The sequence below is a fragment of the Drosophila yakuba genome, chromosome 3R (assembly GCF_016746365.2).
Source record: "Drosophila yakuba strain Tai18E2 chromosome 3R, Prin_Dyak_Tai18E2_2.1, whole genome shotgun sequence".
Classification (NCBI taxonomy): domain Eukaryota; kingdom Metazoa; phylum Arthropoda; class Insecta; order Diptera; family Drosophilidae; genus Drosophila; species Drosophila yakuba.
In genome coordinates this window covers 14,979,866-15,004,386 of record NC_052530.2, presented here as the reverse complement: position 1 = coordinate 15,004,386, position 24,521 = coordinate 14,979,866, and the positions used below count along the sequence as shown (strand labels likewise).

Below are 24,521 nucleotides of genomic sequence, written 5' to 3'. Positions count from 1 at the left end.
CCTGTTAATATTCTTAGTTGTATAAAGATATTATTTGCATATCCTGTTTACTTTTGGAAAGCACATAAATATAGGTGTGTTATTCTTTAGCCAACAAGATTTTAAAGTTTCTTAGTATTGTATTTTATGTAATTGTGGCATGCAATGATTTCATCAATCGAATAGTTGCCTTATAAGTGAGCCGTGTGTTTTTGCAAATTCCTGAGCATTCGCAGACTTCAGCGATTGATTTCGGTATCAATGCTTTGTACGTGTACTCGCATAAACAAAATGACAAACTCAATTTCACTTTTTTTCGGCTTGCTGGCTGCTGGAAAAGTTTGCCCATCTGAAAGCCCATATATTACAGCAATGCCATGCTTTATATAGTGCAAAATCAGTAGAAAATGGCAGACGATAAAGAAAGTTCGGGGCGGTGTGGCGGCAGCGTCAAATTGCATTTGAGGAAATAAACAGAAAGTTTTATGGTCGGCGAGTATATATTGTACATAGGATGCTTTTTATATATGTATGCGAGTATGTACTATAAGTGCAGAAATGAGACGAAGAAGTCTGATAAAAGGCGAAAAGGAGGGACACTGCTGAAAATGAATAAGGCAGCAGGAGCAGTAGGAGCAGCAGTTCCAGGAGTTGGAGCTCCAGTTTGAAGAACCAACCAGAAAACCAGCCAACTTAGAATAGTGCGAGGGAGTCGCCAAGCGGCGGAAAAGGGGAAAAACTGGTCTGGGAAAACTTTGCGCCAACGGAATGACAACATTTTTGCAAAGCTTCATTGTTGTCATTCAGAAACTAATTTGAAAGTAACCAAAACAATTTTAAAGAAATTTCCCACCACACTGCCAGCGAAAGAGACCAAAGCGGAGCAGGAGCTGGAGCTGGAGCTGAAGCCGGAGCAGGAGCCGGATCCACATCCTCATCCGGAGGAGGAGCAGGAGCAGGAGGAGGAGCAACGTCAGCCGGATGACAGCATAAAGAACGCAAAATTTTATTAACAGCATGCTGGACAAGAATGAAAGCAACACAACAACACAACGCCAGAAATACCGACAAGGGGCGCTTTATACACTGAACAACAGAGCTTACTGGAATATTACATTTCCAAATGATTATTAATATAACAATGGATTTTTACCCACTTACAATTTACTACTGCAAATACCCGCCTAACAGGTTCCCCCTCAATTCTTTTATAGGTATAAAATTATTATATATATCATTTCACAAGCATATTGTTTCAAGTGTGTACAAATCATCATATCAGCATAGTCAGTGTAGCTTTACAACTTTGGCTAAGAACTTTATGAGGGGGTTCTGCTCTCAGAAGTGCAACTCGCAGTGGCTGTAAAGTGGTCAAGTTTGGTGGGTCAACAATTGGCGTCGTGACTTTGATTTGTACATGTGCTTATTGTCCCCCGCCAAAAAGTAAAAAGTAATGCAATAAAACTCTAGTGACAAAACGCTGATGCCAGGCCACTAGGGAATGACACACAAATTGTGTGGTGACCGCAGAAAAATTCTTGCGGGAAATGCTGGCAAAATGCTGGGAAAATGCTCCAGATTTCGCATTGACACCCTGCCTGAACATTTTCGTGCAAAGTGCCAGGAGCAAAATGGAAATTGTCATCGTACTAAAGTTTATTTGCTGCGCACTTGCCCCTTTTGTTGTAAAAAAGGAGCAAAATGAAAGACAACAAATGGAAAGCATTGAAAATACCCCTTATAAGCGGTCTCTACTTTTCACACTTCAACAGTTCAGATGATGGATTGTCCTTTCGACAGATAAACAAGTATTCGCAGCTTATTTGCTGTCGAAAACATTTCAACGAAATCAATTTCAAGTTTATCGGAAGCGGTTGCAGTAAGAAGCTATAACCAAGTGAGAGAAAATGAAATTTTAAAGTTGTGTTTCCTTTAAGGAATCTACTAGAATCTAGCAGAGTAAAAGGGATTCCATTAGTTGGCAAACGTAGTTAGATGCAATTGTAACTTTCCTACATGCGATAAATAATTCACCCTTGTTACCCAATAACTTTATTGGTAAGGCACTTGTTGAACTTCTCACGCTTTTTTCCGCACAGCCGCTGTGTCTTAAATTTCATCACCAGCGTGTTGTCCTCTTTGAGGAAAAATGTTCCAATTGGGAGTGGCCACCGAAATAAAAGTTCAGGCGAATTTCCTTCATGTGAAGAGTGTTGCGAAGTAATTTGATTAAAAGCCTTGATGGAGGCGGTTTGGAAGTGTAGCTTGTGCGCCGGAGATTTGCATATCTGCTGACTTGGCCGGAGGACGAGGTCAGCGCTTCACGGAGTGGCTACTGAAAGCGGAGCTCATTCATCAGCATCATCAGCCTCAGCATCATCATCATATCACTTGTGAAAACTCGTCTGTACGAGAATATGCTTTGAAACTTGGAGGCAATTAATTTGAACACGTTAGGCGGCATCCAGCTGAGTATCTGGGGCAAGTCGTACACTTCCAGAATCTCTTTCACAATGATGTTGAAACGGCATGTCAGAGATGCTAAGAATGATGCTTACGTCTTCGTAATATAATATTCAAAATATATAACATACATAAGAAGTGGGTTAAAATAAAGCGAGTCTTTGATGGTTTATAAATGTACACAGATCTATTGAACGCCACTCACCTGACTAACTGCAATTGTAGACCACTCAAACGATTGAACTCCATGAAAAATCGTATGGCCCACAATAGATAGGAGTCATCGTGACTCGAAGATCCGGCGTTGCGTTCCAGCACACGACGCACCTGTCTCACCAGCGTGTTATAAGCGGAGCGCAGTACCTCGATGCAGTACTCGCGCAGGCACAATCTGCAAAAGCCAGGAAAAGTACGAAAAATGAAAAAATGTGAGAGGGAAATCCAAAAGCTAAATGTTCAAGGCGCAGGTTGGGCGGGAAGGGGCCGTGAGGAGCGGTAAGGGGCCAAGAGACATGAAAAATGGTTATACCACAATAATATTGATTGAAAGCGAACGCCCTCTATCAGTTTATATAACAAATGCGAACTCTGCAACGGCATTTGGCAGCGCTGATGCAATAAATTTCGCCTGGCCAATTTATTTGTGCAAAGCTGGCTAAAAGATGCACCCAACCAACCAACCAACCAGCCACCAGACCCCCAGGCTGCCAACCAAGCGAGCCACCCATACCCAATCCCGTCGAGCGTGGAGCAATCTCTGCCAGCAGGCGAAACACAAATCCAACGCATCGATGCCGACGCGGATTAATTTATGCCAAAATGGAGGCAAAGCTGAGCAAAAAATGGCCAGCCCCCTTAGTCGGCTTATTGCAGCATGCACTTGTGGTTGGCTAACAAATTGTTGGGGAGCACGGCGCTGCAGCACGTGACATTGATGAACTTTCGCCTTTTCCGCCTACGTGCCCTGCTCCTCTGACTTTGGCCATTCGTTTGCGGTCGGAATGGGACATTCGGAGTTGTCTAATCACGGACACCGGCGGCGCCCCGGTCACATTTGTTCTGCTCCATCAATTTATGGGCGCCTGAAGATTTGGCCAACCAACTCTGGGGCTAAGCGTCTTGTCCCATAAACCAGGCCAAGCACTGGCCGGGACGACTAACAAGCAAAAATGTTTGCCAGCCAGTTCCAAATCGCAGCAGCGGATAAAAACCTTTTGAGGATTTTACTTGAAAATTGCATGCCTCGTCGGCCAGAGATCCCAAAAGTCGATGCCGAAGCCGATGGCGATGGCAATGGCGATGCAGAAAATGCCGATGGCGCCGCCAAGTTGCTGCTGCAGTTTTATCTCGGCACCGGTTTTTATGCTCCACGCCACAAATTGAGGAAGAAACTCGAACTTCCCAGACGAACTACAAATGCTCTAGGCTTGCGGAAGAGACAGAGAGGAGAGGTCGGATATAAAGTTCAATTCGTGACTATCAATCATTGTAATGAGTGGTAAGGACTTGAGCATAATATATGCATTAATGTATTACTTCTTACTAAAATAGTTTCATTCTCCTAGTTGGAAACTAGGGTATATATATTTGTGGCCAAAAAGAAGACCGGAACCGAATGCATTTGCTGTAACTGTTGAAGAAAGCCAGGATAGCGGCAGCCCGGGAATCCTGGCCTGCGGACGTGGAGGCAGATCCTTTAAGTAGTTTGTTGGTTAGCGCAGAAGCATAAAATAGCTGCACCTGGTGGCCATTAGGGGGAGCGGCGACAGAGGCGCTCGGCGCCAAGATATTGTTTAGCCCGGCCAAGTCAGGCGGAACCCGACGGCCTGGAAGCCCCAAGCAGCCAATATCGTTTGTGTGATTCTATAAAACAGCAGGAATTACAGGCTGCTGCATGGCGAGGGACAGAGAGGAGGTTTGAAGGGAGAACGGGAAAACGGGAAAACGGTAGAGAGGGCCAAAAGGAAATGGCTTCATTTATTATTGAATATTATTTTATACGCTCTCTCGCTCGACTGCTCACTCGCTCCGGTTCAATCTCTCGGATACGGCTGTCCTGGCAGCGTAAAATCGAAAATCAATGGCCGGGATGTGGCTCCATCGCTCGGTTGGTGGCCATAACAATTCCAATGCTAATGGCCCCACCAGTGCCACCAGCATCACCAGCACCGCCAGCAGCAATAGCAGCACCAGCACAATACGAACAATGCCCGGAGCAGGAGCGACCAAAGTGCAGGAAGTGGCCACAGACAAATGGATATGGCTGTGGGTTACGAGTAGACCGGGACTTACCTCACGGTGAACGCACTGCGACGGGTCACCTGCGCCTCCTCCTGGATGTGACGGTGGGAGCGCTTCTGCTGCTGCTTCTCGCGGTCGAAATCGATCGATGAGACGCGCTCCAGAGCCTGGTGGCATATCACATCCCGGTCCGAGACGGACTTCATGTTCCGGATGACGTAGGTGCCGCCGAATCGCGAATGCCGCCCCGGTGGAGGACGAGCCTGGCGACGAGCACGCTCCCGGCGTCGTGCCGCCAAAAGTTCCTGCTGGTCCCGCTGCTTTTCGCTCAGGCTGCGCTGCAGGGAGGCGTCCGCCAGGGACTCGGCACTCTGAAATCGCATAAAAGGGTGTTTATTGTTACTATAATACATATTTGTTTATTAGCATACCTGTTCCCTGAAAAGCAGGCACACAATCTCCAGGCCGTGCAGATGGAACTGCTCCTCATCCGGCGAGGAGATGACAAACAAGACCAGGTCCAGCATTCCAGTTTGGTGCAGCGCCCAAATGACCTGGTCGTGCAGACTGGCATCGTTGTCCGCCCGGCACTCGGCCTCCGGATTCGCTGGCACTTGCAGGACATTCCGTACCAGCACCAGGATGCGCTCAATCAGAAGATTCTGCTCCTCGCTGCGAATCGCAAATGCCTGGAAGGAAAGCCAGAGCATGGCATTAGAAATCAGCGCCATAAAATGCCGCAGCAAATCCCAGTGTAAAAATCTAAGCGCCAAATCCCGCGAGTCAAGTTAAAATAATCAAATGAAATTAAATTAAATTAAATTGCAAATTTATGTAGCTCGACTGTAAAACGGAAGCCCCGACTCGGGCCAAGACAAGCGATGGGACCACAACAAAGTCAAGTTGAAATCAATTTGGCCAGGGTGCGGGCGATAAGAGGAAGTGCCTGGGTGGCTGACTGGATGGTCGGATGGTCGGAAGGGCGGATGGGCTCCATGGTTAGGGTTGGGCGCAGCAGGACATTACAGTTGCTGCTGTGAGCTTAAAAATAAATACAACTAATGCGGCTTTTGTGCCTACAAGCCAGCTGTGACTCCTCCGACCCGACATGGACACCCACTTCCACTCTCACACCCACATCCACACTCACGCCAACATGCACACCCACATTCAGGCATGTGCCAGGAACTCGGGGCTCCAGACCTCAGGACCCCGAGAGCCCATCTCAAAGGCAAAGTTAATAATGACTTCCGTTTTTGGTTTCCCTACGCAACAAAAACAACAACAACACCACGGCTCATTCAAAACTGAAAGCTTTCCTTCGCAGCGCAGCAAGTGGAGGAGGGGCAGTAGCTCTTCCTGCTCCTGCTTCTACTCTTGCTCCTGCTCCTGCGCCTGTCCACTTGGCTGCTCGCCGCGCATACATCAAAGCGTGTAAGTCGGTGCGACGCAAATAAAGAAGTAAAGCATAAAAAGTCAGCAGCAACAGTGCACTGAAAACGATTTTATGCTTACAAATACAAAAACTTTATCTAAAACCATGGAGTTTACTCTCGTAAAATCACTAAGAGCAGTCAAGATAACACATTTCAGAACATTGCTGTCAAACACTTTTACTTTTCAGTTACCAAAACAAAAGATACATCAAGCCTTGCTAATTAAGAACGATTTTTTTGAGTGCACCACGCACCCAGGAGGAAGGACGGATCCGCCGAAGGCAAAAGCGGAAAAATCCTCGTACACATTCATTATCAACGACAACAGCCACACAGCAACAAGAACAAATAGACAGCGTCCATATAGAAATTCGCGTGCATTTAACCTAACCAAGGAGGCAAAAAAAAGTGGGGAAACCGAGGAAAACCGAGGAAAACGGCACAAATAAAAGGAAAAGCGCTCCCTAAAAAATGGAAATGTAAAGAAATCCTCGGGCGACTCTTTGGCAACGCAGCGCCATGAAAATCCTTTGCAATTGCTCCCCGGAGTGTTATGAATGTCGATTCAATCGGCTTTAAATGAATTTATTTCGTTGTGATGGGCGATGGATGGTAATGGTGGTGTTGGTGGTGCTGGTGGTGGTGGTGGAGACTAGGAACTTTGGCGGATGGTTTCGCTCTCTCATCTTTGAGATTTACGTTCTTACTTTCCGGTTCTCCGGTTGCCAGGACTTAACTTATGATAATTGTTGGGATCATCAACCTGGTGTTTCAGTTTGGGTCAGCCCGTTGAAAAAACTAGTTTGAGTCACAATCAAACAAACAGCAAAACTTTCTCTTCAATGGAAATTTTCAATTACGAATTTATGGCAATCCAGCCGGAGCTCATCCATAAATTGCACACACACAAATCAGGAAATCCTTTTTTATTTGCTGGGTACTTTACGAGCTGAAGCAAAGAAGTTTCTCTAATACCCTTAAAAACATAAAAATAGAAGCAATCACTGAACTCTTGAAGTTGAATCACATCATGAACCGAATCTAACTAATTGTGTAAAACGTATTACATTTACTTCTACAACCGGCATGAATAAACACCTTAATCACTGTCATAAATGAAATTGTAATACTTTCAAGAGTATCCTAAGATCGGTGATTGTTCTGCAACATTTTTTCCAACAAGCAGCAATTGAAAGCATTTGAAATACGCAGACTGCCAACGATTGGCAATCATTGTTGCTGGGCTTTTGCCTTTGTGGTTTGAACAATGCCTCGGCCCACCGATGTTGGTGCAATTCCATACAGTTTCGCTTAGCTTTTTTGCCGCTTGGTGCGGACAGATTTTTTTGAGAATTGAGAATTCGTCTAGGCCGGAATCAAATTCCTTTTCCCAACTGTGACGCGTTTGATTCGAAGGTGCCTTGTAGCCATTGGCACCCCAGTAAAAACCCCCTTTATGAAACCTGCCCAACCGCCAACTTGTCGTGGGTGTTGATTAAATCGACTTGTTGCGGTTTTTCTGGCGCTGTAAGGGGAAAGCTGAAAGCAAGTGAGTGGAACCCTTTGGAGATTTGATTTCATATTGTGAGATATTTTAAATGAAATTCCATCCTCAGATCTCGTTGGCCAGCAGTTGAGTCAAGTTGAGGGAATAAAGGATAAAGGGAAATGGGAAATGGTTGCAAAGAACAAATAAAGAAGATAAAAGCGAGCAGATATGAAGTTCAAATTAGTTATGAACCCACAAAGCGGACGAGTTCAGTCATAAAACCAGAGCTGGTCAAAACAAACTTCAAGTGGGTTGGGCAATGTGAAAAACATTCTCTCTCCCCACGAAAACTTGACTGCTGGCAGCTGCAAGGGCCATTAAAAGTTTTGCGTACCCGCTTGCCCATTAATACATAGATTAAAGGGATTACAGGAATAGTTGCGCAAATGCCCGAACGATAATTGCCTGGGCTTTAGAATAGGAGCCCCATCCACGGGGTGGATCAGTTTGTGGGCATGGAAAGTAGCTTGGGGATGGCTATCAAGCCCGTGATAAGTCAAAATAATTATGCCTGGTGTGGTGCACTCGGAAGAGAAGTTTATTTACGTGTGAGGGGGCAGGTGCTAAATAAGATAGGAAATAAAAACTGAATTTCAAACTGAACTGAAAAACAAAAGGAATGTGTTGGTAAAAGGAGATTTGTTGGGTGCTACATCTCACTGAGGCATCACAGACGGGAATAATTAGGCACCTGACTCGAGCAGGCGACTTGGTAGCAAAATCGATCTTAGGCAGGTACACGTGCCATGTGCTGGTACATGGCGAACATAAAGAGAAAGATTGCGAGGGTAATGAAGCGCTGGTGCAGCGTGGGTGAGACGAACTTGCGCTCAATGGGAATACTCGACCATTGCTGTAGCATCTGGGGCGGCAGGGGCTTGATCCTGGGCATAGGGTCCGCCGGATACCCAATTTGGCCGCGTGTGAACATGCCGGCCTCCGGCAGAATGATCAGCTCGCTGATGTAGTCGCTGCTCATGCGCATCTGGCGGCGCTGCTCGTCAAGGGATCTGCACGAACTGGAGCTCTCCATTGTGTTCGCTTGGTGCTTATGGCGTATGGTGATGAGGGTGTTCTCGCCGATCAGGGACTGGCAGTAGGGGCAGTTGGCGCTGTATTCCTGCGTCTTGATCCAGTTGGAAATGCACTTGGCGCAGAAGTGGTGGCCGCAGAAGCTCACCCTCGGCGACTCGGCAGTTTGCACGCACACCGGGCAGACGTAGTAGGTGAACTTGTCCATCCAGGGCTCCTCTCCGTCGCCGCTGTCGCCACCGCCTCCGTTGAAACTCTTTGGGTTTCGCTTGTCCTCCAAACTACTTATTTGTGGCATGTTGTGTCGCTTTGTTTTCTACGTGCTTCCAGTCACAAAATATCGAAGGTCCTAATGTATCTACAAATGCCAAGCAACTAAACTCGAAACTCACTATTTCCAAGGCCTGCTTCAGCTTCTCAAAGAGGGCGCTCCACACTTTGTCCTTGGCGAAAGCTGCTTTGTAGCCCTGCAGGATGTCGATGAGCTCCATGAACACCTTCCGGCCATGGTTGTCCTTCGGGGCACCCTCCCGGTAGAGCAGCAGTGTGGGATTGGTCAGGATGACCAGCAGGCGGATCAGCAGATCGGACAGCTCCTCCTGATGCACGTAGTCCGGCAGCATGTAAACCAGATCTGTTTGCAGCACCTTGGAGCGGCCCAAGTGACGTCGATACTCGTGGTTGTCCAGATCCCGACGCAGTATCCAAATCAAGTGCTACATGCAAAGGGTAACTTAAGATTTTACGATTTTTAACTAAATTAAGAGACGAAATACCTTGAGACCTTCGGCGGCATCAGGTTCCGCTTGATATTTCTGGCCATCACTGTAACCCAAGGCTGCGCACGTGGCGTCGATGTCCGCCAGCAGAATAGACATCTCGAGGTGCACTTATCACTTTTATTTAATTATAAATAGTGCAACAAACTTAGCGACATAAACAAAACAAAATTTCACAATGATTTCAGCCTGAAAAGCGCGCGAACTGAATCAGCTGTGCTGAGCAGCTGATCGATCGCTTAGTGGTTTAGAACTCCGCTGGGTAGTAGCGGAGGCGCACACCTTTCGATGGCAAACTAACCTCGATGATCCATTGGAAGTTATCGATTGCCTTAGATCATTTAGTACGGGCTTAAGTTCAAATTTGAATTCAAGTTAAAATACATATTCCTTTCTATAAAGATTAAATGAAACTATATGTGGCTACAGTGACTGCATTTAATTCAACAACTAAAGTCTGAGCATATCATTTGAATGGGAAAATTCAATTCAAATGCGTATATTCTTTCCGAATGTTTTCTCTGCGAAAATAATCCATATGTGCATTTGCATTTGCATAAAACACTTTTGCAATGCGTGCGTACACTCATTCGTTGCCATCTTAAATCGATTTAAATCCAAATTATTTGCTTGCACAAGACCCACTTCCCCACCCTGCAGAGCCATTTATTTGGCTAGCTGGATGGATGTAGGGATATAAGATCCTTGACGAGACCAAAAGGAAGGCGCCTTTTGTGTGCGCTTGTCTCCCAGTGCGGTAAATTTAAATCTTTTCACCATTTCCATTAGTCATTGGAGCAGGAAATTGCCGGGCCACATCATCTAAGCCATCTGAGTAATCTGAGTCATGCAAGTAGCCAGTTGAAAGTTGAAAGTAGAAAGTAGCCAGTGGTCGAAGCTGGTCAGGATTGGTGGGGTTCGGTCAGGATGCAGCCGCTCTAATCATCCGGACACATTAAAAAGCAAATGCAAAAACAGAGGCTAGGGTACTGGCGAAATTAAAAGCAAACATCGAGGCTCCCGTCCAGGATATATTTACCTATGATATGAACAAATACGACGGGCAAACTTCTGCCAGGAAGCATGGAAAACTTGGGGGCACCTGCTCCTCCTCCTCCACCTCCTCGCCCTGCAGCGCTTCACTTGCCCTCCCTCGCTCCCCTCCGCTGTCATTTCCCCCGGCCGAAGAAGTTGAATTTAATTAACTAAGTAAATGCCCAGACATGGGCCCGGCTTGCTTATTTATCAAACTTCTCGGCACTGCGATGATGGGCAACTAGTGCACTGCGAAAATTGTGTGCTGATTGTAGTTAAATTAAGCCATATGTGTTACTGATCGTAAAGATCGAGAGAATGTTAAGTAACTTGGAATACAATATGTAATTTTGTTTTATCTGCTTGTCAGAAACACTAAAGAAACTAAAATCCAGAGTTAAACATATAACAACCCACCTTAAGATAGTGGTTTTAATTTCTTCATATTTTTGTATGATATAACCCAGTTTTATAATGCATTTCTGGATTGGTAACTAATAACTCATTTCGTATTTTTGATAAATGTTAAACCTATACTTGCTTACTTGTTGACATTTTCTTGTTGTGCACGACTTGAGCCAACTACGAGAACTGGCTGCCCAAATAAGCAGAGCACGTCAAAGCGGCCAAGTTGCCGGAGTGCTCGAGGGATCGGTTGACTCAGTGACTGAGTGACTGACTAACTGACCGACTGAGAGACTGCGGGACTGCGGGACTGAGGGACTGACTGACAGGGCGAAGGACACTATGCAAACCTGATTATAATGTGTCAAATCCATTATGTGCTGTCAGGCTTTTAGGCACAAAAAGCGCCGCCCTTTGCCATGGTTTTCTTTGGAGTCGCCCAACGAATTTCTCAAGTTTTCAGGAAACTTTGGCCCCGTCAGGTTTTGCTGGCCAGACAAAGTTAATTATGATTCTGGGCCTCAGTTAAGCTGTCGAGTGCCTCGGGCCCAATTAAATGCATCGCCACAGTGCCTTCAATCAATTGTTTGCTCAAATAGCTGGATATACTCGATATACTTGCTGACACGTTTTGAAACTGGACACTCGGTAAATCAATTTAATTATTTATTTATTTATACTCTGGTTCCGGGGCAATTACAAATTACCTCTAACCGATTGTTAAGCTATAGCTACTAGGCCTTAAGCTATATTTACATACTTGGATTTACATTAAATTGAGTTTTAATAGTAATATGAGTAGATATTGGTGAGAATAAAAGTATTGTCTATGTTTTACATTAAGTGATATAAGTTTGTAGCCTTTAGGAATTTCAGGGAAGAGATGATATTCATGGTACTTGGGGATAGGGAATCAATTGGGTTAGCTGGTAGGAACTTCTTTCTTTCCGCCTCAAAAAGAGGACACTCTAGAAAAATGTGGCGTATCGTGATACTGGTGTTGCAGAGCCCACATTGGGGTGCAGGTTGCTTGTTAAATAAGTGTTCTTTTGTGTATTTGGTGTGTCCGAACCTTAGTCTTATAAATTTCACCATATCTTTGCGGTTGATGTTGTCTTGTGGAGTAATATTATAGTTTTTAATTGATGTTTTGTTGGGGTTGATGTATTTGTAGTGTTCCGATGTATTTTCCCATATAATTATGGATTCTTTTTTAAATAAGTTTTTAATATATATTTGTGTATCTTTATAATTTTTATTGATTTCGAATATTTGTGGGAAGATATGAGCTTCCCTAGCAGCTAAATCTGCCATGTCGTTCCCAGTAATATTTGTGTGGCCTGGGATCCACAATAATATTATTTTTGGTTGGCATCGGTTAAGGATGTCCCTGATTTGGGACGTATAAAAAGTTTGATTATTAATATTGCCTATTGATTGTAGTGATGACAGCGAGTCAGAGCAGACAATAAATCTCTGCTTCTGGCTTTCCGCGTATTGGCAGGCAGCATAAATGGCTGCCACTTCTGCCGTGTATATAGTGCTATGTGCTGGTAGGAGAGTGGATTTGATAACGTGTGTGTCAGTCGTAATGCTGTAAGAGACTCCTTTTGTAGATTTCGATCCATCTGTGTAAATGAATGTGTAGGTGTTATAGTGTTCTTTGAGGGAGAGGAACTTTCTTTGAAATACTTCTGGTGGGGTGGAGGATTTTAAGGTGTAGTGTAAAGTTAAGTTTATTGTGTCTTTTGAAAAAGACCATGGGGGAGTTTTTTGTTTTCCTGATTTTAAAGGAGGAATAAATAAACCATTTTCGTATCTAAATTTGGATACTCTGTGTATGATAGAAGGAATTCTTGGTTTTCGTCTAGATTTTTTAATTTTTTGTAGGACGCTTTGAAGAGGAGTGTTGTTTGCGAAATGAAACGACTTACATATTCTTGCAGATGTCAGACTAAGTCTTAACTCTATTGGCATAATTTCAGCTTCAAAGAGAAGATTATTAATAGGTGTGGTGCGGAAGGCACCAAAAGCGAACCTTAAGGCAGCGTGGTAGAGCGTTTTCAGTTTTTTTAGGTATGAGGTTGGGCAATTCCCGTAAAACGGTAGGCAGTAGTCGATTTTAGACATTAAGAGGGCATTTATTGTACTTACTAGAGATCTGAAGTCGCAGTTGAGTCGTTGGTTCCCTAACCATTTTATAATATCTAATCTTTTGGAGATCTGAATTGCCAATGACTCTATGTGGTCTTTCCACCTGTATTTGTTCGAGATTATTAATCCAAGGATTTTAAGGGAGTTAGTTTGGATAAGGGGGTAAGCCTGAGAATTGATCTTGAAGTTGCATCTGTGTTTTCTGCATATGTGTAAGTGCTGGCATTTATGAATCGAGAGTTTCGCTCCAGAATACTCGCACCATTTTATTATGTCTTTGAAAAGGGGATTGATTTGCAAGGAATTTACGTTTTTGTTTATTTTCTTTACAATAGTGAAGTCGTCTGCGTAGGAGAAGAACTGGAAGCCCCTATGGACTTCGATGGTACGACAGAGTTTGTTGAAGGCTATTAAAAATAGAACCACTGATAATGGGGAACCTTGTGGAATCCCATTGTAGAGTGGTTGGTTGTCTGAAAATTCGTTGCTGACTTGGACTTTAATTTTACGGTTGGTCAGGAAGTTTTTTATAAAATTCAGTATTTTTGGGCCGATTTTCCATCTATGCAATTCGTCGATTATACTGTGTATTCCAATTTTATCATAGGCTTTTTCAAAGTCAAGGCTTATGACTGATAGGTGGCTTCTAGTGGATAGGGCTACTGTAGTCTGGTAATCTAACAGAGTTAGGCACTCAGATACTGACATTCCCTTCCGAAATCCGAGTTGTCGACTATCGAGAAGTTTGCTGTTAACCGCAAGCCACCATAGTCGGTTTGCTATGATTTTTTCTAGTACCTTAGATATGCAAGGGTTTAGAGAAATCGGTCGATATGAGTTTATGGATATTTTGGCTGTGTTGGGTTTATGGATTGGTAGTATTGTGCTGTTCTTAAAATGCTGTGGAATGTGGCTATCGAGAATGTTATTAAATAAGTCTATAAGGCGGAGTGATACAGGGTAACTGATGTTTTTTAACATGGGATATGAAATCCGGTCAAGCCCTGGGGTCTTCCCTTTAAGGCTATTTAGTGCTGCTCTAAATTCTATGTATGAGATTTTACTTTCTATCAAAAATGACTCTGATGATGTTTCGTAGGTGGGGATTATAGCTTTTGATCGTGTCTTATTTGCTTGAAAAGAGTCGCTGAAATTAGACTCGGAAGAAGATTCTGACCAGTGGGTGGCGAAAATTTGGGCGATGGTTTTTTTATCAATAATGTTTATGGTAGGAATAGTGGGAGAGGTTATGCAGTGAATGTCATTTCTAATCTTTCTGCCACAAAAGGTGTTGATGTTTGCCCAAATCTTTGAAGGAGATGAGCTGGGATTAATTTCCGCAGTGAAGTTTTGGAGTGAGCTACGTTTTGCTTGCTTTATTTCTCTTCTCAGTAAAGCCTTGGCTTTTTTAAACTGTATAATGTTTTCGATGTTAATACACCTTCTTAATTTGTACCATGAATTGTTTTTATTTCTTTTTAATTGGTCGAGAGTTTTACTCCACCAAGGCACAGTGTGTTTTTTATTAAAGATTGGGTTTGTTTGGGGTATTGCGATGTTGGCACTTTGCCGAATAATCTTAATGATGTTGGCGGCTTCTTGGTTAACTTGGTTGCCAATTGGTTTTTCAATGTGGTATGTCAACGTTAGAGATGTAAAGAGGGGCCAATTCGCAGAGTCTACTTTAAACTTGGGTAATCTGTGGTTCGTTCCCGTTACCTCATTTTCAAAGAGGGAAATGTGGATTGGGAAATGGTCACTTCCGTAGAGATCGTGGTCAGTTTTCCATTTAGTGAAAGTGAAAAGGTTTGGAGTTATAATTGTTAGGTCTACATGTGTCATAGTATGGTGTGTTGAGAAGTGAGTGGGAGATCCATCGTTAATTGTTATTAAGTTTGACTGGCTAACATATTTAAAAATAGTGTTGCCCTTCTTGTTATTATTCGGCGATCCCCAGCTCTGATGCCAGCTGTTGAAGTCGCCAGTTATAATAGTGTTGTCGTTAGGGTTTCCAAACATGTTTTCTAAATTGTGTAATTCAACTTTTTTGTCTGGGGCAATATACGTTGATATAAGTCGTATTTTTTGTTTGGAGTGCAAAAGTACTCCAACCGCATCGAAGTCGTTACTTAGAGTTAGAGATTCATATTGGATAGAGTTGTGGACAAGTATTGCTACTCCTCCGTGAGTGTTATTTGACGTGTTTTCGTGTATAAGTGTGAAGTTGATAGGGATAGGGATGTTATGAAGGGAGTGAAGATGGGTTTCTTGCAGGCATATGGCTTTTGGCTTATAATATTTTAATAGTAATTGAAGTTGGTCGTAATTATTTAAGTAACCGTTACAGTTCCATTGAACAATTAATATCATCAAAAATACTTATGTAAAGGGAAAATGCAAATGAAATGAAAACTAAACTTTATAAATAAGTTAATACAAATCACCATAATTCTGCAACGAAACTGGAGGAAGGTGTGGCGGGTTCAAAGATAATTACCCATATCATAAACGGACAGCACCTCAGCAAAGTGTTTGATTGCTTAGTGAAACATATATCTTTCTTAAGCTTAGTATTAAGTGGCTGCGCTGCCCTTGTCGCCATCCTCATCTGCAGGTACTTCGACTCCATTGTGTCGTTGGTTCCGCACAAACTCTCCATTGAACTGAAAGTCGAAAGGATACTCGGCCATGTGTTTCCAGGTGTGCGGAATGGGCGGATGCGCCTGGTATATCCAGAAGCAGCAATAGTTTTCGATCATTTTGCCCGTCCTGTTTTTTCCCTCAAACGAAAGTGCGCTCCTTTGTCGAGTTCTCCCCTCGATGCGCTTCAGGTTCACAGGACCAAGCATTTCCTTATTAGCATGTAGTGTGGTTATTTCCTCGGGGACTTCGAAGTCATCAAGAAACTCCGTCGAATGAGTGATGGCCGTCAGCAAAAGAAATGCCACCGCAACTGAAGTTAGTTACTCTAATTTTTGTGAAAAATACTTGATTTGCTTGCTTACCAAATGCAGAGGAGTGTGCTCTCATAGTGTACATCCATTCAGAGTGAAAAATATATTCCTAATATATCAACAGAAAGAAATGATTTAGAAGCCTGGATGTGAAATTGCAATTATATCATTCGACACGCATTTAAGTCGAAATGCCACCTGAAAGACGACTAAGTTCTTATTTCATATTTCTACATAAAGCAAAGAAGGAAGCAACATTTGCAGTGTAAAGTTTTATATCTATTATTATTTAAACTAACGAGGCGGTCGAGGTGCAAATATTTAGAGAAACCACTTCGCCACCATTCTGTTGCCACAAAGGCCTTGATTCCCGCGATCGACGTCGCCACATGGTCCTGCTCGTTAGTGGCTCCCATTTGGCTCCGGGTGCACCATTGTGAGTGCTCAGCCGGGCTCGGCAAACAAAGTGCGGCCGGAATAGAGAGCACAGATGCACAGATGCACAGAGGCACTGCCACCGCCACTGCCGGCGCCCAGAGGCACCTAAAAGTGCAGCGGAATAACAACTTCTGACAGATGTCAGCTGCCATGTTGGCTTTGCAGCTTGTGGCCGCCATTTCGTCGGCATTTGGGGCACCTCGCAACTCGACGCTTCTGCTGGCTTCCAGATTCGGGCACCCAGTGATGGTGGTTTCCAGGAGCACTTTTCCTGCTTTTTGGTGCTCCTTTGTTATTTATTCGAATTGGAGTTTGAAATTAAGTTGCAAGAAATACACTTACTAAGATGCAGACATAGTAATTATACTCATCAAAGGTAAATAAATACTTTAATTAGTTGGTGAATAAAATTGCATTTTGAAGCTTGCAACTCTAGAGCATTTATAATAATTTTTCTTGGAATTTAAACTTTCTCCAAGGATCCTTTCCCATCACTGCCTGTCCCATCCGTATCCGCATCTGGCTTCCGAATTCAATTGTTTGCAGAGCCTTCATCTTGCATTCTGATTGCGTGGCTTAATTGCATAGCAGCCGCGAACTGGGCCAGATTTGGTTTTGGTTTTGGTTTTGTGTTTGGCCGAAAGGTGAAAGTGAAAGCGAAAGCTGAGTGCGCTTCTACTTCCATGGAACCGCAGCCAGGACGAGATGAAATGAAATTACCGCCAGGCCACAAGGAAAACAGAGTCGAACTGCGTGTGGCTTCCTTTTCGTCCTGCCAAAACAAAAGCAGTGCGGCAAAACGGGGCAAAAAATGGAGCACAAAGAGCACGAGGACGAGGACGAGAAAAGGACTCGGAACAAAGCGGGAAAACAATTTCCAAACAAATAAAACTCACACCTGCGACTTGGGAGCCCGCAAGTGTTCTGGTCATCTGGTTGGCTCCCACAGCGGTTGCCCCTGGCGAAAATGAATTGTTGTAAATCAATTTGTACCAGACCAGCAGGCCAACAACACTGCGCAATTACAGGGGCATTTTTCAGTGCGAGTGGGGGAAAGTGGGAGTGGGAGTCCTCCTGCCAATTTGTTCGCTTGGCCTACGATTTGTTCTTAGGCATTTCCTGTAAAAATGTATAATCACGCGTTACACGTACGTTGTATACTTCTTGGGGCTGTGAAAAGTATCTTTTACTTGCCGGAAATTGCCATGAAATGCAGAAGCTTTGATAAAAATAGATTTGAATGCAAATCAAGCTATGAAAAAGTGCGCAATGTCGTACATTTATGTCAACACTGTTTATTGTTAGTTTTGCACTACAACTGATCAATCCAATTGGTTATAATAAAGTATAAATTAAATAAAAACATATAAAAGGATACCAATATAGCCTGGCTCACGAAATGCAGGGCATTCGAGCGCCTGCATATCCACCGCAGAAGTGTCACGAGATGAAAGCGAAAGTGCTGCAAAGGAAACCCAGTCTATGTGTACCATACTCGTATGTACACCAGTTAGATCCGCACTTCATCCCCTGGCAGGATACATCCCCCGCAGACAGAACCCCCGCAACAAACAAATCAAAGGGAAATTGTAAACGACAAGTTAATCTCGCTTGAAGTATAACCGGAAGCCATTTTATGACCCAATGGACAAGTGGTGGGGCATCCCCTCCTGGAGTGGAGCTGGAGTGGAGTGGAGCATGCGGATCATGTGGAGATGCACCATTTGCACCGAACTCCGCACATTAAACAGGACAATTTATTCTGCACATTTGGCTGGAAGTGCTGCAAATTGAATTAAAGTTCAGCGAAAGGGTGGGGCAAAAGGAAAAGTTTCCTTTGGCCTCGGCTGCTTTTCGCTGCGGCTGGGAAGAGAAGGCATCCTTATCAGCCTTTGGCCTTTGTTTCTTGGGAAAACTCTTATTTTTTCTGGATTTCCTTCCCTTTCGTTCTTTGTGTGTGTGTTCGTTTCTTGCCCCTGTTCAGTTGTGGCAGCGTTTTTCATGATGTTTGCACATTCGCTCCTTGTACCGCCTCGATTTTGAGTTACAAAGCCAAAATCTCAGCAATCTGGGCCGGCAACGAAAAAGCTGAAATACCTTTTGCATGCTTCATTGGCGTTGCCTTTCTGCTGAGTGAACATCAAATGGGATTTGTCTGCCGGTCGCCCAACCGCCGGACATATGTATCTGTATCTGTATCGCTGCCTGTGTATCTATGTATTTCTATCTGTATCGTATATCTGTATCTGTATCTGTGTGCGACTTCCTGTTGCGTAACAGTTCAATGGTGTGTTAAGCACACACCCACAAACCCAATTGATAGATGGCTGTTTATGTGCCAACAGGCAGCACATCCAGTTTATCCCAATCCATGACCCACAGCCCGCAAAAATAACCCAGAAAACAACCGAGAAAGGAACTATATAGTAGGTGTCGATCCTATTCTATTCGGCCTTCAGTGCAAATGCGGCAGTGCAGCTGCCATTGTGTGGCGTTCAGCCGCCTGCACTTAGGCAAATTAATCCCATCAACGAGATGATTGTTAACCGCAATCGTAAACGCAACTCAAACAGCGGCCATTTGACTTGTGCCCCGTCAAAGAATCCTTTCAGCTCGACACACACGACCAGCGGGAGATGCCACCCACATGGCACCCACAGGAATAATCAGCACGAATTGGGTCGAGACACCAACTGAACTGACAAACCAACACGAACTGTTAACCCATGTGAAATAAAACTGGAACAAAACTAACAACTAATTTCAATTATTAAACTACACACTTACCTTCCATTACTTCTTGGTAAATCTGCTAAATGGAATGTCTAATTATGGACAAAAAATAACAAGTACTCTCTTAGCTTTTAACTACCAATGTAACCAGTTTAGAGCCATTTTAAAAACTTTCAATTAGAGTGCGCTCCTAAATCACCGAAGATCTGAGAGTTTCTAAATCTTCGACCTGGAGTGCGGGCAATAAAACGCCTTACTTGCCCGATTGCGTAGGGGAATGTACATGTATATGAGGTATTTTAATCGCATCTCAGCAGCAGTTTGTCCCCGCTTCCAAAGCCCGTGTATCTTTGTATCTTTGTGTGCCTACATTTGGCTTCTCCCTGCCATTTATTTGTTTTTTATGCTTTCTGAGCGTCTGCCAGGCGCATAACTCAAAGTGCTTCAGCCAGAGCCTGCGATGCCGTGCAGATAATGATGCTAAAAGTGTCGCATTCGCCGGGGGAAGCAAAACGCTGGGGAGCAGCATCTCAGATTCAGGTAAACCCGAAACCCCACACGTGAAGCGGGCAGGAATAACATATCGAAAAATAAATTTCATTGAGTGGTGGGATGCTAAAAAAAAGAAAGGAAAAAGAAAAGAGCCTGGGGGCTGGCGAAAGTGAGCAAAGTCAGCGAAATCTGTTTCAATAGCTTTTGTCGAGGCTTCAGAACTCCAGAGCCCGAGTGGAATGGGTGCAAATGCCTGGCAAAGTCATAAAATCGCGAGAGCAGCTACAAAACATAAACAAGAAGGCAGAGGAGCCATAATGATGTAAAATATATCGCAGAGATTTAGGCGACTTTCGGAGAGTCGAGGTCTGTGCGCGTGCTGATAAAAGCGAGATGGTGGGAAAAAGTGAAGAAGTAAAGCCAACTGGAACGGAATCAAATTGCAGAATGGCTAAAAGTGTTGAGAGCACTTCAAAGTCACAAACAAATGCATAAAATATCAGCTCGATATTATTCAATTTGTTCTAATAGCCGCGCTTAACTCACCACCCAACCCAGCACACACGGCGTATGCGCAACGTTTAGCTGCAGGGGCTCAGGAAAAGATTTAGCCGCACTTAATGGCCAACAAAGAAGTGTATTGATGATGTCGAGCATTTCAACTTCAATGATGCGCGATTTTATGCACAAGTCTTTTACATAAATTTCGCTCCCTCGCAAAAGCGTTTATGTGTGCACGAAAGGATTTGCCATCCCGGGGCTTTTAAGTCACTTCTCTCTTCCTGATATGGAAGCGTGGAAAGTGCGTACAAACGTAAATACGCCTTTGATATGGGAATCGCATTTTGCCTTTGCCAGCTTTTCTGATTCCCATTTATGACACTTGCCGATACAATTTAGCGGAAATCCAGGCCTCGGGAATAAACTTTCCATTTATGCAGATCAAGGCGAGTTTATTGAAATTTCGGAGTACTTGCCAAATTTATGTGTCATAAATTTGCTCTGATTTTGGCTGTAAATCAGGATTATTGTGAATATTCAGGAAAATAAACTTCATTTTCGCCCAATAGCACTAAAAAGGTTTAAGACAAGAGAGAAGGCTTAACATAACTTGGTAGCTTTCTTAGTTCCCAAGATTATAAGGACATACGGACAATCAACGGACAACGATACCAAAAAACATACGGACAAACAACGGACAACGATACCAAAACACATACGGACAAACATACGGACATGGCCAGATCGACTCAGACTAACGTAGTTAGAAACAGTTGCAAAATGTATCTCTACAAAACTCGAACCCTTGCATAAAATTTCAATTATCAAACTCATAACTTGAGTCTGGGTAACCCACGGGGTGGGGACATTTTCCGCAGGCCATAGCTCAGTCCAGCCCCAATTTGTTCGGTTTCGGTTTCGATTTCCCCATTTCCAATTACCATTCGTGGGAAAACAGATAGAACGAGTTAAGGCGGTTAACAGGGCAAGGGTAATTTATTAAGTGATAAATTTTGGGGCAATGCGAAAAATGTCACAGAAGGTCAATCGGAAAGGGAAAGCTTTCGGGATTTGTTGGGGGAAAGGTTGAAAATCCACGTCACACCCAAGGAACACACTCAATCAGAAGTCCGTCCGTTGTCAGCGGAGCGAGAAAGGAGCCGAGCCAAGAAGGATGCCGCCTCCGAAAGTTGGCCAAAACGAATCGAAATGAAAATGGCGCACAAAACAAAAGCCGCTCAGAACAAATTACCAGAGTCGTCTTTTCAATGGCTTCGCCTTTCTTGCCCTTCTTGCCTCGGCCAGAACCATTTGGCATGGTCTGCTCTGCCTTAGTCTGATGTGGTCTGGTGTCGTCCACTCCCTTTGCAACTTTTCAGTCTGAACTGTTTGCCAATTGCACTTTTCAACTGGCCCCATTTCGAATGGGATTCTTTTTGGTGTGCCCAAGATGGCCAACGTCCAGTTTTAATGCCACCGTTAGTACTACTCGTACATGTTGGGTTGCTCCCTGGAGGCGAATGTGTGTACAGCTGCGCCTCACATTCACTCAAGTGAAGGGATCCAATTGGGTTTCTTTGGGGCCGAGATGGCCCAGTAGGCAGTTTTTCGGGGGCCAAGCGGCCCAGCCCATTCGCCCACTTAAACATTTATGTAATAGGCTTGAAATTTCCATTTGGCAGCCGCAAAAACTGCACAGCTGTATGGCCACAATGGATCGTTAGAAGCCAGCCGGACACCTTGGAAGCTTGGCCCGCAAATGGAGTTGATTCCCTCCCATATCCCACATCCCATATCGCATATTCTATCTCAAAAGGCAGCTGCACCTGCACACACGAATTAAAAATTTAGAGCAGTTACAGTACAGCTTCCCTTGGCACAACCGCAATGAGTCTTAAGCAGGTAATCCGGACGACAATGACCCACTACTCCTGGTTATTGCTCAGTTAGAGATGAGCACACGGATTGGAGTGTCCTGCAGGACAAAGGAATCCTGCTGAGCTTGAAAGACAAAGGATTTAGGGCCAAGAGCTCCGAAATTGGGTCAAAAGAAAATGAGAATGGGCAATAAGAGTGAAGAGGTGCCATTCAGGTATTTAGGTATAATTTAAGCAATTATTGTAAGCTTCGCTTATTTCAGTTGAAATATTTAGTATAAAGGTAGGGGATTTCATTTGGTTATAGTGTTTAGTATATAATAGGTTACATTAAGATTTAGAAATATCATTATATGCGATGATTTCTTTTATAGGTAATTTAATAATTTTTATGCAAAATAAATTCATGTATTTAAGTAGGCTAAAAAAGAGAAACTTAATTCGTACTCTTTCACTGCCATAGATCTGCCTTATTGATATGCTGAAAAACATAATTTTAAATTGATTTCGTTATAACTTCAGCCGTCATTCGGCGGCGCTTCCATGAATATATGTTTTGAAAAGATTATGCCACGACCATTGGATTTCCAGCTGCATCTCTGGCACCGAGCTCGCATTTCATTTAATTTCAGTATGCCAGTGGCACACACTTTCGGACTTGCATTAATTTGCAATGCGACCTGGTCGGCCGCCACTCGAGAGTCCTTCTCCGACGGCCAGAACAAAAGTGCAAGATCTGACCAAGCTCAGCAGCTCACCATCTAACCAGCTGGCACGTAAGCTCGTTACGAATTTTAAATTGAAATACTTTGCTGCGGCGGCAGAGTACTTGTGTTTTTAAAAACCCGAAATTAGGTTTGCATTCTGAAATGCGTCCAATGTTCCAATGTTCCCCAAAAACGGGCGCAACTTTCATTATTAAAGTGCATCTCGGGTTTGGGGCAAGGCCAAAAGCTGCAAGATGGGATGCTCTGGGGCATTGGGGCAGGAGCATTCGAGTTGGAGTTGCGAGCAACTCCCACGTCCGTTTTTTGCCTTTTACTTTTGTTCATTTTTAATATGACTTCTTTGCCTTCGGGCCATTCCTCCTCCTCCTCTCTGTCTTTCTCTCTCTCTCTCTTTTTACTCTGTGCTGGCCAAGTTGAGTCCTGAGTCCCGAGTCCTGTGCTCTGTGTCCTGTGAGTCTGCGTGCTTCAGCCAGAAAGTTGCGGTTTGCTTGCACTTAAATTATTGCATCGGAGAAAAGTCCTTGAGCCGCAAAGGCATTCGCCCTTTTCAGAGGGCATGGCCAGATGGCAATTAAATAATTTGCGGTCTATGTGCTGGCGAGGCGTAAACTTTTCAAAATGCTTCAAGAAATAAATTAGCCAAGGGCCTGCCAACTGAAACACAAAGTGCAAGTGCCCTGGCGATTGAAAAACGCCAATTAGCCCGGCCCAAAAGAGGTCAGGCTTATCTGCAGATAGCACTTCTCTGCAAAAAAGGATGCCTACTCCGTTGGCTCACACAAAATGGCAGGCAATAAATCAATGGTCTCTATCCCTCTAACCCACCCTCCCACACAAATGGGCCAACTATTTCATCCCAGACCAACAACTTGGCCAGAAGCGTTTGGTTCGCCCCGGCTTCACATGTTTATGCTGCACCAGCAGCCACAATGGCCAAAAGCAAGTCTTTTGAGTTAGGATACGGCGGCATTTCAGGCATCCTGGGTTTTCGATTCGAATGTTGTTGCATTGAATGGTAGTGAAATATGCAGAAAAACAAACTAATAATGAAAACAACCTAATATATAAGTTCAACTACTTCTGCAATATGACGATAATTTAATAGAACTTCTTATTATTAAAAGCGTGAGTAAAATGGTTTGAATTTTACATTTTTAAATAACCTTTAGCCCTGTCTGCAAAGGGTGACTCCGGCAGTTGAATCAAATCTTTCCCAACACAGTGGTGAATTTGTGTGGAAAGTGTAACTTACATTTCCTACTGTACACCAAGTTGCGCCACAACCAATAGATGGCGCACCACGATGTCCTTAAAACGTCTGTAAGATACATACATGTAGAATATTAACTGGTGGCAGAACAAGGAACTACACTTAAGGATAGTTAAGTGCGGTAGCCAAAAGTATGCAACGATATTTTTTAACTACCACTAACGATTTTCTTTTTTAAGGCATACATGGAATTGCAACTCCTCCTTTGTGACCTTGGCAGCTATTATTCAGCTCATTTGGGAGCGCCGGCTAACTACAGTTAGCTGTGTCAAATTTATAAATTTATAACAATAACAAAAATCATCACTTCCGGGCGGAAAAAGCACAAATGTGCTGAATTAATAGAAAAGAAGGACACAAAGGGGCTCCAAGATTTCCCGTATAAATAAATAAAATTATTAAAACCTAAAAAAAAAAAAAAAACTTCCGGGCGAGTACCGCTCAGGGCGTTTGCC

At 43.7% G+C, this 24,521-nt stretch overlaps 3 protein-coding genes and 1 long non-coding RNA gene across 4 annotated transcripts in view; all 4 read right to left on the bottom strand.

Annotated features, from left to right (window-relative positions):
* LOC6536916 (protein timeless homolog) overlaps positions 1-9,667 on the bottom strand; it is a 68,148-nt gene extending 58,481 nt beyond the window's left edge. The window contains exons 1-5 of the mRNA XM_002097449.4: positions 9,477-9,667; positions 9,093-9,416; positions 5,115-5,372; positions 4,735-5,054; positions 2,648-2,833 (exon numbers count right to left, since the gene is read on the bottom strand). Coding sequence (XP_002097485.2) covers positions 2,648-2,833; positions 4,735-5,054; positions 5,115-5,372; positions 9,093-9,416; positions 9,477-9,578 — 1,190 coding nt within the window. The 5' untranslated portion in view covers positions 9,579-9,667. The remainder of the gene's footprint in view (positions 1-2,647; positions 2,834-4,734; positions 5,055-5,114; positions 5,373-9,092; positions 9,417-9,476) is intronic.
* On the bottom strand, positions 8,189-9,080 carry LOC26536049 (E3 ubiquitin-protein ligase RMA1). The gene has a single exon (XM_015192529.3). It carries the CDS (start codon positions 8,996-8,998, stop codon positions 8,396-8,398), a length of 603 nt encoding a protein of 200 aa, XP_015048015.2. The 5' UTR covers positions 8,999-9,080; the 3' UTR covers positions 8,189-8,395.
* A 236-nt stretch (positions 9,668-9,903) lies between the features above and the next one.
* LOC120321955 lies at positions 9,904-11,273 on the bottom strand. The gene is made up of 2 exons (XR_005561688.2): positions 11,060-11,273; positions 9,904-10,763 (listed from the first exon to the last, which is right to left on the bottom strand). It is a non-coding gene; the product is annotated as an uncharacterized LOC120321955 (long non-coding RNA).
* A 242-nt stretch (positions 11,274-11,515) lies between these two features.
* LOC6536915 lies at positions 11,516-16,130 on the bottom strand. Its single transcript, XM_015192528.3, has 2 exons — positions 16,079-16,130; positions 11,516-16,026 (listed from the first exon to the last, which is right to left on the bottom strand). Exons 1-2 carry the CDS (start codon positions 16,110-16,112, stop codon positions 15,647-15,649), a joined length of 414 nt encoding a protein of 137 aa, XP_015048014.2. The 5' UTR covers positions 16,113-16,130; the 3' UTR covers positions 11,516-15,646.
* Positions 16,131-24,521: the final 8,391 nt, after the last annotated feature.